We start from the raw sequence: 15,099 nt of genomic DNA, 5'->3' as shown, positions 1-15,099 counted from the left end.
TCAGTTTTTCTGAAGGTCTTTGTTTTATCCAAATAGTAACGTAGCTGTCTGTGAATGTCCAAAGAGTGAAGGAGTCTTTCTCCTTTATTCTGGGGGTTTGGATAAAAGGTGGGTAAATGAATGGCCTGATTCAAAGCCACACTGGATACTACCTTTGGCATAAAGGTAGGGTTAGTTCGTAAAGAGACTCTGTCCTGATGGAAAATGATGAAAGGTTCCACTGCCATAAGTGCCTGTAGTTCTGAGACCCTGCGTACTGAGGTGATGGCCAGCAACAGAGCTGTTTTCCAGGACAAGTATTGTAGTTCTGCTGAGAAGGCTGGTTCAAAAGGAGGCAGTGTTAATTTTTCTAAAGCGAAGTTGAGGTCCCAAGCTGGTGTTGGGAGTGTTCTGGGGGGGGGGGGTCTTATATTCTTAGCCTCTCTGAGAAACTGCCTTAGTAAAGGGTGTGAGAATATGGGAGTATCCGTATTATACTGAGCTGAAATGGCTGAAGCATGGATCTTAATGGATGAGAAAGAAAGGCCCTTGTGTAGCATCTCAGTTAAGTATTGCAGTATTTGAGGAATGTTTGGTATTCAAGGATTTTGGCCTTTAGCCTGGTTCCATGCACAAAATCTTTTCCATTTGTCGAAGTAAGTTTTTCTGGTGCTGGGCCTCCTGGCCCCCAAAATGACATTCAGGACGTCCTTTGAGAGAAGTGTTGGTTGATAGTTCAAGGTATTCTTCATGCAGCTAAATTTAAAGTCTTGAGCTGACTGTGAAGGATCTGAGAGTTTTGCTGGGTCAACAGAAGTGGGAATTGAGGTAAGATCCATGGAGGGCTGTGAGTCAAGGTCCTTAGTAATGGGTACCAGTGCTGACATGGCCAGTCCAGAGCAATGAGGATCATTTGTGGTCTCTCTGATCTGACTTTCAGTAATACCTTGGTCAAGAGAGGTAGTGGTGGGAAGGCACAGACTGTCAATGCTGTCCAACTGAATGATAGGGCATCCACTTTCCAGGCTAGGGAATGATAAGTCCTTGTGCAAAATTTCTGTAGTTGGCAATTGTTGGGGGAGGCAAATAGATCTATGTCTGGGCGTCTCCACCTTTGAGTTATCATTGAAAATACTTGTGGGTGTAGTCTCCACTCGTGAGGATCTGCCAAATTTCTGCTTAATTCGTCTGCCAATATGTTTTCCTTTCCTGGCAGGAATTGTGCTTGCAGTTGTACTTGGTAAGTCAATGCTGTGTTCCACAAGGTCATTGCCTGTCTGCATAAAGGGTAGGAGTGTGTTCCTCCCTGTTTATGTACCACATAAATGTGGTGTTGTCTGTCCTTATTAGTAGTTGCCCTGGATGCAAGAGGTCCTTGAAGGCTGTCAGTGCATTTTGCACAGCTAGCATCTCCTTTTGGTTGATGTGTAGATGCAGTTGTTTTGCAGACCATTTGCCCTGTATGCACTGTCCTGCCATATGTGCTCCCCAGGCGTAGTCTGAAGAATCTGTTGTCATAGTTTGGTTTGCTGGAGGTAAGACAAAAGGAAGACCCTTGTTTATTTGACATGCTTGAGCCCACCGTAGGAACTCTTTTTGAAGGCAGGGAATGAGAGGTATAGTTGTTTCGAGGCTGTGCCTGTGTTGAGTCCATACACTTTTCAGGTACCATTGTAATTTCCTCATATGCAGCTTTGCATGTGGAATTAGTTGAATGCAGGATGCCATGAACCCCAATGCCTGCAGGATTTTCCTTGCAGTGAGCTGGGTAAAAGTTGCCATCTTTTTGAAGTATTGAGTCAGTTGTTTTTGTTTGTCTGGCGTGAGATAAGCCATCTGAGCCGTTGTATTTAAGCTGGCACCCAGGAATATTATGTCTTGTGAGGGTATTAGCTTTGACTTCTTTTTGTTTACTGTGTACCCTAGGCAACTTAGCAGCTTTGTTACAAATACCAGATGCTGTAATAGAATGGCCTTGCTATCCGCTTGGATCAGGCAGTCGTCCAGATATGGATAAATTTGTACTCCTCGTCTGCAGTATGCAATTACTGATGCCAGGCATTTCGTAAATACTCTGGGTGCAGTAGATAAGCCAAAGGGCAATGCAGAGAATTGATAATGCGTTGTACCTGCCAAAAATCTGAGGTATCTTCTGCAATCTTGTCTGATAGGGACATGCAGGTATGCCTCTGAGGTCCAACGTTACCAGCCAGGACTCCTTGCCCAGCATGGGAAGAAGCTGCTGTAGTGTGAGCATTTTGAATTTGGGTACCTCCAGGTATGTGTTTAGAATTGAGAGGTCTAAAATGGGTCTCCAGGTTTTGTCCTTTCTTGGTACTAGGAATAGTCTTGAGTAAAAACCTTGACCTTGCTCCTTTGTAGGTACCTTTTGAATTACTTTCATATCCATGAGAGCTGAAATTTGCGTTTGTGCCTCTGCCCATTGGTTTGGCGGCAGATTTGGCATGCCTCTCATCCGTGGTAAAGTGCGAAAATAAAATCTGTATCCTTGGGTAAGGATTATCCAGAACCCATTTGTCCTTTGTTATGATGCTCCAGTTTTGTGGAAATAGAGCCAGTTTTCCTCCCAAAGGTGCTGCCAGGGCAACTTTGCTTGGCAGGCGAAGAGGGAAATCATTGTGTTTGTTTCCTGAAGGGTTGAGATCTTTCGTCTCCACCTCTGAGTTGTTGTATGCCATTGTGTAGGCCTGAAAGAACCTTGTGGCTGGCCTCTGCACCTTGGGCGTCAGATACCTACCTCTTTGGGGTCTGTCTGATGCAGGAAAGGACCAGTTTTTTGATGGCCAGTTTCTGCTGAAACGAGGAGGTTGTACCTGTAAAAAATCTTTAACTGTCTGCATAGATTTTGCCTTTTCTTCCATTTTCTTTAAAACTTCCTCTGCTTTGACACCAAATAACACATCTTTCTGCAATGGAGCATCCAATAACTTTGCTTTGACATGTTCTGGTAAGGCTTGCTCTTTTAGCAAAGCATGTCTACGTATTACAGATCCTGTGACAGCTGCTCTACATGAGGCTTCCAATGAATCAAAACCACACTGTAAGGTATGCTTTCCCACCTGTTCTGCTGCATGCAGCAAATCCTGCGTCTCTTTGAAATCAGGTTGATCTGTCTGAGGGATCATTTTCTGCTTTAACTGTGTAATCAAGTACTGCTGGTATTTTAAGGCCCTCATGGCCAAAGTGGCAGACGTATACACTTTCTTCCCCCATCTTTCTTATGCTCTGGAATCTCTTTCAGAAGGTAGAGGCCTTAACCCCTTTGGGACCCTGGGAAATGGTTTTGGGGTCTGCAACAGGGCTTTTATATAGAAACTTATGAGAATCAGGAACTCAGTAGTATCTGTCTGGTTTAGCTGGTGCAGGAGGTAAGGAATTTGGGAACCCCTGATAAGGGTAATTAAATCCTCAGCCATCTTAAGCATCTGTTTTTTAGGCATAGGGGCCTGTGGGGGGGAGGGTCTGTGGACCCGGTTTCCTAACTTTCAAGGGGGATTTAAGTTTAGCATAAGACTTAATAGAGATAGCTGTCGGTTTGAAGACACCTTCAGAAACCGAAGGCCTGTCCAAAATCTCCGGATCACCGTCAGGGTTGGCATCCGAGGGATGAGAGGGAACCGGCTCTTTAGGCCCAGCTGATTCGGTCTGGGAGGCAGTCAGAATTTCTAAATCAGCGGTAGTAGGCGCCTCGCTGAAAATCGGAGAACCGGCGGCAGGCCTTGCTGAGGCCTCGGTATCTGATCTTGGCCTTGTTTGCCTGTCCTTATATTTGCGTTTTTTAATCATTGCTGATGTCGGATGCTCCAACATGCTATAGTTAAATTTTCTGCCAAAATAATGTCGGGCGAAATCTGCCCGACGCTTGATTGTACGTTTGTTGAACCTAGCACAAAACCGACAACCAGAGACGTCGTGGTCTGGGCCTAGGCAAGGAATACAATAAGAATGAAAATCCTTATGAGGTATTTGCTTCCCACAAGAAATGCAATTAACTTTGACATCGGTCTGAGGCAAGAAAAGTTTCCCCAACGGGGTACTTAACTTTAGAGAAGACTTCGGGCTGAAATTCGATTCGAAAATCTCAGGAGCTAGCTGACTGGCAATTGCGAACTGCTTCTGCTTCAGGCACTGCGCGGCAAGAAAGACTGAAGAAAATGGCGTCGGCTGCCTCTTTTATCCCCGTCGCACTGACGTCAGGGAAGAAACGACAACAACCAACGCCGTACCAAGACTTTGGGATTCGGCCGACTGCGGGACCGCCTGACGGCAGGATAACCCACGTGTGATGACTGCAGCAGTATAACACGATGAACATCGTAATTTGCAGGGGCTACTACTTTGCCAGAAGGGATATTGACGCACTTTGTTTTGCATTTAGTTTTAGTCCGTGGCTCTGGCACCAATCATTTGTCTGTGTTAGCCCCTTTTGTAATATGTTAACATTGCAGGGGGACTAGATGATTGTGCCTAGTTTGTGGTCATCTGTGATCTTGGTAAGTCACAGGCCATCTACCTTCACCTGGGCATCTGAGAAGTAGATTCTAAATAGCAGATGGCGCAAGACAAATCCCTCTGGTACACCACTGGTGATTGGTCTATTGGTGGAGGTGGAATCCCCAATTTTGACATTAGGCGTTCTGTCGGTGAGAGCCAGTCTGCTACATATCGGTTAATTCCCAGTTTTTAGTTATTTTTTTTTTTACTTCCTCCAAATCTTTTGAGTTTATAATACCATGATGGGAATGGACCCCATTCCCAAGTCAAAGTACGATTAAAGTTCATGAAATTAGTATTGTTTCAATCTTTGATGTCAGCCAAGAATGCTCTTTGCAGCACCCGCAATGTGCCCAGTAAAGACTCCTGCAATTTGTGAGGGTTGCATGGATTGGTAACATATCTAAATAAGATTGTAGATTCTTTTTTATAAGACCCATTGCTCCTACTACTATTGGAACTGTCTGGGTATCCTTCCCTCACATTGCTCTCGTTTCTGCTTGCAGATCCCGATATTTTACAACTTTCTCTCTCTGTACGCAAGACGCTGCAGTTGCTGGGTGTGGCAATTTCAATGATCAGTGCTACTTTCGTCTACTTTTCATGGACCACTACACATCTGGTTTTCTACCATCTATCATTTTAACTGTTGGCAATGGGTGATCCCATGTGACAAAAATTTTCTATGATGCTTTGTGGCTCACGTTTCCAGTGTTTTTCAGCCACTTCAGTACCATAATGTTTGCACAATCCCCAGTGCAACAGCCCTCCCACATTATTATGCTTTTAAATTTATAGGTCTTCATTATTATGGCACAACCAGCAACAAGGTGTGCAACTGTTTCCAATTCGGTTTTACAAAATCTACATTTGTCCGTTTCTCTCACATGTTCAACCGACTTTGTAAACCAGTGTGTACGTAGCCCACTATCTTGGGTCACCAATATTAAACTTTCATCTCTTGGTTTGAATTCACCTCTCCTTATCCATTCCTGTACAGGAATGGTTAATCCCCAGCTGGGAGAGTTTCTCAATGATACCAGAGTGGGGGATTGTGTTGAAAGCCTTGGCTAAGTCAAGATGGGCAGTATCTATTGCTTTGCCCTCATCCAGGGCTTTGGTGACATTCTTGAAGAAGTCCACTAGGTTTAGTAAGCAAGACCTGCCATTAATGAAGCCAAACCAGGTCGGGTCAACAATATGGAGGCCACCTATGTCCTTGTTGATGAGGCTGGTTAGGCTTAGGAGTCTACAGTTCCCAGATTTGGTTAATGGATCCACTTTGTGCTATGGATTAGTGTTGCTGCTCTGCACTCTGCTGGAATAAAGCCAGTGCTCAAGTTATGGTTGAACAGAGTTCCAAGTGGTTCAGTTAGGTCTTGTTTTAGACTGTTTAGTAGGCAGCATGGGAGGATATCTGGTCACATGGAGGCAGCATTTTTGGCCTTGGAGAGGGTGGACATGACCTGCTCTTTGGAGTTGCTAGGTAGCGGACTGGTGACAGGGATGCTTTAGGGTATATGTATGGTGGGGACGGGGGGTGGGGGTGAAATTTGCACCCATATCTGTCTGCCAGCAGGTTGGCAATTTTTTCAGGTGCAGTGTGACTGGTACCGTCCACTATCAGTTCAGCACATAGCCAGGCATTCCCTTTAAGATTTCAAACATAGCTAAAGAAAGTCTTATGTTTATCTTTAGCCAGAGATGTTAATTTAGCCTCAATTAGTTTTAGAGGACTTTACAAGATATCTGATTTTCTTGTTCAAACTGTGGAGGGTATTCTTTCTCTGCTGAGCAAGTTCCTTTTTGTTCTTGGATAACAGTTTCTTCCTTTTGTTACATAACATTTACACGAGGTCTATCAAGGTGGCCTGTTTCTTCGGGAGGACCTGTTTTTGATCCTGACAGGTACAGCTGCATCAATACAGTTGTTTAAATGTCTATACAGGGCATTTGTGTACTCCTCTGCAGGAGAGTCATTGTTGGCTTTGTTAACAAGGGTTTTAAAACGTTTTATACCCTCACTTAATAGGCTAAAGTTTGCTTTGAAGAAATTTTTCAGTTTTTTTTTGCTCCTGTGGGGGGGGGGGGGGTCAGATCTGATAGTTACTTCAAATGAAACAGATTTACAGTCTGACCTTACTAGGGAGGGCAGCAGAAAGGAGGTAGTGCAGTGACCCCCGCCCAAAATTGGTGACTACCAAGTCTAGGACATTCTAGCCCCGTGTAGGGGTACAGACTAACTGTTCCAGGGCATCTGAATTAAAGTCCAGGAACATCAGGGCAATCGCATTTGTACTCATGTATGTTGTCCAAGCAATAGAAGGATAGATGACGTCTCCCAAGACCAAAGTGTTTGGCTGTATAGGGAGTGATTCTAGCATGTGCAGGTAGCTGGTGTGCATCTCTTGGTTCATGGTGGGGGACCTGTAGCTAACGATGATGTGGTAGGGTATTTTACCTACATTTACTTGTACCTAAAGCAGCTCCACAGAGTTGTATTGTTTAACCAGTGCCGAGATGTATTTGGATTTAATGAAGACGAATATACCTCCACTTTTGGTTTTTCCACACTCATTTTGGGGTCTGAATGTGTGGAAGCCATTGTAGCCTTGTACAGCTGGGGTGCTCGCTGCAGCTTTGAACCAAGTCTCAGTGACTGCAAACTTCAGCAATTTCCAAGGTGAGAAGTGCTTCCAGGGAGTGCAGTTTTCTGTTTAGGCTCCTAGCATTAAGCAGCATAAGCTTGAGTTTGTCTCGAGTAGATTTCTTTACATCAGGAATTTTGTTGTTTTGACATTACTTAAAGGCACTATGGGGGAGGCAAGTGTCTTAACCAGTGTCTGAAAGACTTGAGGAGATAGATGAAGACCATCTTTGGCAAAGCAGCGTGGCCTGTCGACCATGTCTTCCCAGGCTGGCAGATATTGGATCCACCTAGACTGATACCAGAACCTAAGCCAACTGCTGAAGTCAATCATTTCTTGTCTGTATTGTGATATCATCCTGGGTGAAGGTAAAATGCTACTTAGTGCTAGGGGCATATCTGCCTTTGACACAATCTGAGATTTGTTTCTCTTCATATACCCCAGACAGGTATGTCTTAATTCATTCACACCAACATGTACTATGGCAGCCATAATGGTAATTGTTGTTGACTGACTTGAGTGTGTGCATGATTTGAAGATCCCGATACCTGACTGACAGCTAACCGTAACTTTCTCCCTGTCCAGCCTGGTGAGAACATCTGCGTGTTTCACTATGCAATTAGCTATGACCAAGAGATTAGGTTTTGAGGTGTTTTCTCCTATGGATTTAATTGTCAAGACACCTGTGTGTTGCTATGTGTAATGGGGTATATTTGTGCTCCAGTATGTAAGACTTGTTTGTGCTTGGGAGGTCTCTGGTCCTTTGGGAGCATCTCCACATATGCGGGTCTATGTGACTTGACCCGGTCTTGTGTGAGAGAAAGGAGTGTGTTGACAACCTGTTTGATGTCTCGTTTATTGTTATATGAGGCTGACTCCAGTTTCATGGTACAGTTACATCGCTCACATACTGTATTTGTTTGGTTTAGTTGCAAGTGATTGCCAGTATATAAAACAAGTACACAAATTAATTAACTGAGAACAAAGATATGTGTATTGTAAAGTGAGAGTAAAACAAAAAGACAAAAATAAGAAAGGGACATAGTACTGGACGTTTAATTCCTCAACTCTCCAGCATTATGGCCAAAACTGATTACAAAGCAAGACGATGCTTCCATTCATACTGGATCACATCAAACAGGGGCGAACTGCACAGCCATCAGAGTTCATGCACCTTATGGCTTTCCTTCCTGCTGCCAGTACTACTGTTACCACAGTCAGCTTCTTATTTTTGTCCATTTTACTCACACTTTACATTGCACAGCTCTGCTTCTTCATTTAATTACTTTAAATGCATACTTGTGTACATATATCCGCAGCCTTTGGCAGGATCAGGTCTGCTTCTCTCAACAGCCTGCCCCCTGCTTAAGCATTTCTCATACCATAAACTATTATCTTATTAATGAATTATGTAACTCAAAATTCACAGTCGAACCAATTCTTCAGCTCAGTAACATTAGCGCCTGTATTCTCTGCAGGAATTTCTATCCTTGTAAAGAACAAATGGCAAGTTACTTCCATGCTTACAACAACGTCTGAATATCTTTCTAAATTCTGCCATTCAGACTTGTTTTTTTTACTTTCAAGATGAGAAATTTGGCACACCGTACATTCAGGTTTCTCATCTATTACACTCACTGTGGAAGAAATCTAGTTTCCGAATCCAAAAACTTTCAGTTTTTGCCAAGTTGCCTTGCAGAAAATGAATTCTTGGCAGTTACAGATATTAGTTGTACAATGAATGTACTTCAGAACACAAACTCTGGAAAACAGATGCACATTTTTACATTTTCTTTAAATATACTTCTCTACTCTGACATCATGTAATATATGACAATCTTGTCAGAATACTCTAAGGACGAGATTCTACCCTCCACAGGATGATTAATCAAACATAATAAGCAACTCTCTGAGCTGGTCAATAGTATAAATGCCTTTATAGAGCCCACACATTACAAAAGCCAGCAAAGACCTGCTACGGAAAGCAGTACAGTCCAAGAAATCTAACCAGAATGAAGACAGCATATCCAGCTGTTGTGACTTACCATTAGATCAACCTGAAAAGTACAAATTCTTACATTAGTGCATGTTGTCTCTAGAATCCTTGAATACACACACACCCCAGCATTCAAAGAGTTAAGTCCAAAAAAAGAAAATGCTTTCCTGCTTTACTAGTTTAGTCCAGTTTCAGAGTTGCTGATTCCTGGGCTTTGGTTGTAGTTCCTGTGTACTGTTTCCTTGCCTTATTTGGGGGAAGGGAAGCTACCTTGCTTACCAGTGGGAGTGGGAAGCATTGAGCTGCCTTTTGTCCAGTTTTGTGAGGTTTCAGCCAGTAACTAGTAGTTTATTGGTCGTTTTGGGCCAGTTTCTAGCTTTTTCCAGCCCCCTGGTATAAAACGCGCTAAACGCGCGTTAGCGCGATTTAGAGCGATTTAGCGCGGAGCTGCCACTGTTCCACACTAGGGCAGTGCCGGTTAAGCAGGTTTAAACTATTCAGGCTACCTAAAGTCCACTCTTCAAATTTTCCCTTAAAACTACCTTCCTCGAACTATACTACTGATCAAATCAGCGTATCCTATAACTAAAAAGATCAACTCTACTTGACTCCAAGTAGACTATTCTCTATCTATTAAACCTAGCACTTGCTCCTACAGTACTTATTACCTTGATAGTACCCCAAAAAGGCAACCCCCCATTTCTCGGTCACCCACGTCCCCCGGAATCTTTTTTAAAGTTTTTCGTCTACCCTTCTAGCATGTCGAGGGATCAGTTGCTAGTGTCCTCTCCTGCTCAGCTGGTGAACCTGGGAATATTGAGGCAATGTTTCGATTGCCTCATGTACACAGACAACCCTTTTCTCCTCCCACAAAACACAAATACATGCGAGAGATGCAACTATACGGCCAAACTGGAGGCTGAGCTCTCTCAACATGGGACTGGCAAGACCAGTCAGGAGGAGAAGGTTACCACACACACTATAGACCCAGTCTCACATAGTACCATTACAACCTCAAATCATACACATAAACACACAAAGACATACTCGGAGGCTCTGATCAAAAATCTACCAAAACAGCAGAGGCCACCAAAGCAGACACCCAAACAACCACCACCTCAGAACACAACACCCGCAACACATAGACCTCACAGTCAGAGTGTCAAACAGTCACAGCCCTTAAGGCCAAACACAATGCCAGACACACTAGTCATTGGTGACTCCATAGTCAGACACACTGATGTCCCGCCACCAGACTGAGTAAGGAGAAGGTCACAGTAAGCTGCCTGTCGGGCGCTAGAATCCGCCACAACGCAAGCACTCAGGTCTCTCAACAGCAGGTACAAATATGACTCAGTCATTGTCCACGCTGGTGTAAATGACCTGAGACGTACCTCCTTGGACTACATGAAAAGAGACATTGAGGAGCTCTCTGATTATGTAGCCCAGGCAGGTATGACCCTGACCTTGAGCAGTATCCTACCTTCACCAAGAATGATGCCACAATACAGAGATAAGATGATCAGCTTTAACAATTGGCTTAAACACTGGTGTCATTCAAAGGGGATCCAGTATCTGTCTGCCTGGGATGACATGCTGGACAAGCCACGCTGCTTCGCAAGGGACGGCTTGCACCTGTCACCCTGGGATTCCGGATATTGGCAAAGGCTCTTGCCACCCCATAGTGCCTTTTTAGGCAAGGCTCAAATTCTAAACCTACCACCCTAGAACACAAAAAGGAAAAAACTAAGGGTAATGCTGCTCAATGCCAGAAGTCTAAATCTCAAAATGCACGCACTCGAGGCCCTTCTCAGTATGGAGAACATCGATGTCTGTGCTGTGACAGAAACCTGGTTCAAGGCTCCTGAGAGCACCCCAGCGCTATCAGGTTTTACCTCATATCATGCCCGCCCCAAAATCCGGACAATACCAAGAAAGGAGGGGGTATCCATATTCATCAAGGACACCCACACCTCAAGACTGGTGGCAACGACGATGCATCGGAGACCATCCAGGTGCAATTAACCATAGGCAAGACTGCTCTGCAAATTGTAGCATGTTACAGGCCACCCTCACAAACTCAGGAAACTCACATGGCCTTCCTGAAAACACTAGAGGGATAAATGTATCACCAAACACCATCATACTAGGTGACTTCAATTACCCTAATATAGACTGGGAACACTACTCAAGCCCAAACACCCTAGCCCAAAAGTTCCTGGAATTCATAAACTCAAATGCCATGGAACAACTAGTCACCATCCCCACAAGAGGAGATAACATACTTGATCTCATCATCACGAACATGGGAGCACAATGTTCAACACCGGAAGTATACCCCTCACTGGTGAGATCAGATCACAAACTAATCTCGCTGGAGGTCCTCATCCCACCCCCACCTGAAATAAAAAAGACCACAGTAAAGAACTTCTCAAAAGCCGACTTCACACTTCTAAAGACTAGTGTGGTCTCCTTTCAGGCCCCGAGCCGCGGAAAACAATACTCAAGCCGCTGAATCACTTACAAACGCCTTCTACCAGCACCTGCAGGACTGCATGGATAAGGCAATCCCAAGCAAAACAAAGACTCTTTGTACCAAAGGCAAGCGACCAGTCTGGTGGACCCCAGCCATAAACAAACTCTACAACAAAAGGAGGAAGCTACTACAAGATAGAGCAAAATCCTTAAAAGGTAAGACACCCTTGATCACTATAAGTAAAAACTAAGAGCTCTCATAAAATCATCCAAAGCAAATTTCGAGAGAAAAATAGCTAAAGACTCAAAAGACAATCATAAGGCCTTCTTTAGCTATGTTAGAAACCTAGGAGGAAACTCCCAGATATGCTCAGAACTAGTTCAAAATGATGTGAAGATTACTGATCCTACAGACATTGCCAACATACTGGCTGACAGGTTCAGTGCAAACCCCCAAAAGGAGAGATATCTATACCAAATGAGTGCAGCCCCCAAACATCTCCAGCCCAAGTGAGAACTGCTCTCTCCAAAGCAAAAACACAGCATCCATGGGACCCGATGGTGTCCCCGGCTGTGTGCTCCACGAACTCAATGAGGAATTAAACCCACAGCTAGGACAGCTGTTTAATCAAAGTCTTACCTCTGGATACGCACTCCAGGAGTGGCGCACTGCAACTGTGGTCCCACTTCACAAAGGCGGTGCCTCCACAGACCCTGGAAATTACCGCCCATTAGCTTGACAAGCCTTATCTGCAAAGCCATGGAGAGGATCATAATGGACCTCATAAATAAAGACATAGGAATTTGCAGACTTTGGATCCAACCCAGTTTGGCTTTGTCAAAGGCAGATCATGCCTTTTAAACTTGGTTGACTTTTTCAAACAGTCACCAAAGCCATTGATGAGGGAAAGGCAGTCCATACAGCCTACCTCGATCTGGCTAAGGCCTTCGATACAATACCCCACTCGGGTATCATTGAAAAACTCATCAGCTTAAATGTTAACCCATACATCACAAGATGGGTTGCAAACTGGCTGAGTGACAGAACCCACAGGGTCAGAGTTGCTGGCGCCATGTCAGACTCAAAGCCTGTCACAAGTGGTGTCCCACAGGGCTCAGTCCTGGGCCCACTCTTGTTTGGCATCTACTTTTCCGAAGTACAAGCAAACACAGGAGGGTTATGGCTGACAAAGTTTGCAGATGACTGCAAACTGGGAGCCATAGTAGAAAACACATCTGACACAGATATCCTTCAGATATCCTTCAGAAGGGTCTCACAGAAACGGATAACTGGTGCCAGAGCCACGGCCTAAAGTTAAATGCCAAAAATGCATAGTCATACCCTTCGGAAAAACAAGGTTACCCCTAGCTACCAAATAGGTGGCAATCCACTGAGCACAGAAGAAGTTATCAGGGACCTGGGGACCCAGGTTGATAGTAGTCTGTCATTCGACACCCATGTAGCTAAAGTAGTTAGGAAGTCCTTCTACATTGCCCACCTTATCATGAAGGGATTCTCATCTAGATCAAGGGAGGTCATAGTCTCCCTTTACTCATCACTCATCAGACCAACGATTGAGTACAATGCCCCATTCGGAATGTATCTGACCCGACACTTGCAGCAGCTGGAGAGGCCACAAAAGTTCCTCACCAAAAGGATAAAGGGTCTCAAAATCTGTCCTATGCTGCCCGACTGAAAGAACTCCAGCTCTATTCAGTCGCACCGCTTGCTCAGAGGTGACCTTTGCCTAACATACAAGGCCATGTCAAACCCAGATTTGATGAATATGCTTCACCTCAAAAAATCTAGATCCATCAGAGCCACAAGGGCGGGAGACTTAAACCTTGACACGGCTATTAATAGGACGTGCTGGAGGGATAGATTCATCACCCAAAGACTCCCTATGCTGTGGAACAAAATCCCGGTACATGTGAGGCAGAGCACCTCGCTGGCCTTGTTCAAGAGAAATCTTGACCAATGGATGGGAGATCGCAGATATACCCCAGGGATTACCTCAGTGTCACTGCTCGACAGAGGCACAGCAAAATAATGGGTATAGTTCCCCATACTAAAGGGGTGGCGTAAGCCACAAAACAATGGGCTAGGCTTATAAATGCCCTCGGGCAGATAGCCTAGTATGAACCTATGAACCTATGAACAAAGACATCTTGGAGCAAGACACCGATAACATCACATGAAAACAGAATAGAAAAATCAAAGGCTGCATATTGCAGCCTAGTTTCCAGAGTGCACAGCAAGAAAAAAAATTATACTTTTACAGTGCAGACAGAGCTAATTACAAACATACGAGGCTCATTGCTATAAAAAAAGTGAAAAAATTGAAAGCTCATCAAGTGTTAAGCCTTTAGTTGGCTAGCTTGCTTTACATTAACTGACCATAAAGAACATCCAACAGCTACGTACATTAACCCATAGCCAATACCCTTCCTCCTCTGGTGTCGGTCAGTACTGTAGCAGTATGAGAATGAGAAATCTCATCAGTTCCCATTCACTAACACAGACCAATGCAACCATTTTACTAAAATAGGCTTACCTTGTCGGCTAGGTAGAGGAGGAAATGCTGCTGGATGGTGAATGGGGATAAATGGAGAGCTGCTGCTCTGTGCAGGTGGAGTCTGTGTTACTGGGGTTTTTCTTGCCTCAGACACAGGGGTTTTCCTCACCTCAGACTGAGCTTTTACCTATATAGAATGTAATGAGAGAGATTTTCAGTGTGCTGAAATGAAAGACACTGTAGATGTCCACTTTATTCAACATTTTGTTACATGACAAGCAAAAGCAATGCAGTGGCAGTGTGAATACCCACTAGCAAACCCACAACACAAATCTGCACTAAGTCAACGAATATGCACCCAAATATGAATACATAAGAGATCTGGAGCATGCAAATGTTATCTTCTTCATACTGGATGAAACGCTCAAGCAATTCTCACTGCAAACTCACTCCACCATTACTAAACAGTTCAAGATTACTTTGGAATTCACTTTTTTGGTTGCAATCGCAGATTAGTTTAAGAGTTCTGGGTCTTGTATTTCAGGTTTCACAAAACCTATCAGTTTCTTTCAAATGTTAGGAAATGCCAAGGACTACAATCACAAAACAATAAAAAAAAAACATACACAGGAGCTGCACTCATCCAACACAAGGTTTACAAGTCACAAGGACCACAAGAACTCAGTTACAGGTGACATTATTGGTAAAAAAACAAAGATAATGGAACAAGTCTTACAGTGTGAAATCAGCACTGCTGAAATCAGAATAAATCACATTCTAACTAGGCGCAATCTCTGATAAGAAAAAAAAACTTTTACAAACACGAAAAGGGTCACAATGGCAGCATTATAAACAAGAAACTGAAAATATGTGAAGAACGTAACGTTAAAATGCAATGCCCCACAGACAGAAGCAGTGATAATTGGAGTATTGTGAATTTGAAAAAAAAACAGTAGTAAATTCGAGAGAG

General features: G+C 43.9%; 1 protein-coding gene across 3 annotated transcripts in view; it reads right to left on the bottom strand.

The window, feature by feature from the left end:
* The window catches only part of SMG7 (SMG7 nonsense mediated mRNA decay factor), a 988,399-nt gene that overhangs the window by 492,330 nt on the left and 480,970 nt on the right, over nt 1–15,099 (bottom strand). For all 3 annotated transcript variants that reach the window (XM_044085293.1, XM_044085292.1, XM_044085294.1), the window contains exon 15: nt 14,169–14,316. In XM_044085293.1, coding sequence (XP_043941228.1) covers nt 14,169–14,316 — 148 coding nt within the window. The remainder of the gene's footprint in view (nt 1–14,168; nt 14,317–15,099) is intronic.

The sequence above is a fragment of the Protopterus annectens genome, chromosome 10.part0 (assembly GCF_019279795.1).
Source record: "Protopterus annectens isolate FY-2018-M chromosome 10.part0, PAN1.0, whole genome shotgun sequence".
NCBI classification, from domain to species: Eukaryota; Metazoa; Chordata; order Ceratodontiformes; family Protopteridae; genus Protopterus; species Protopterus annectens.
This window is presented reverse-complemented; position numbering and strand designations above follow the sequence as displayed.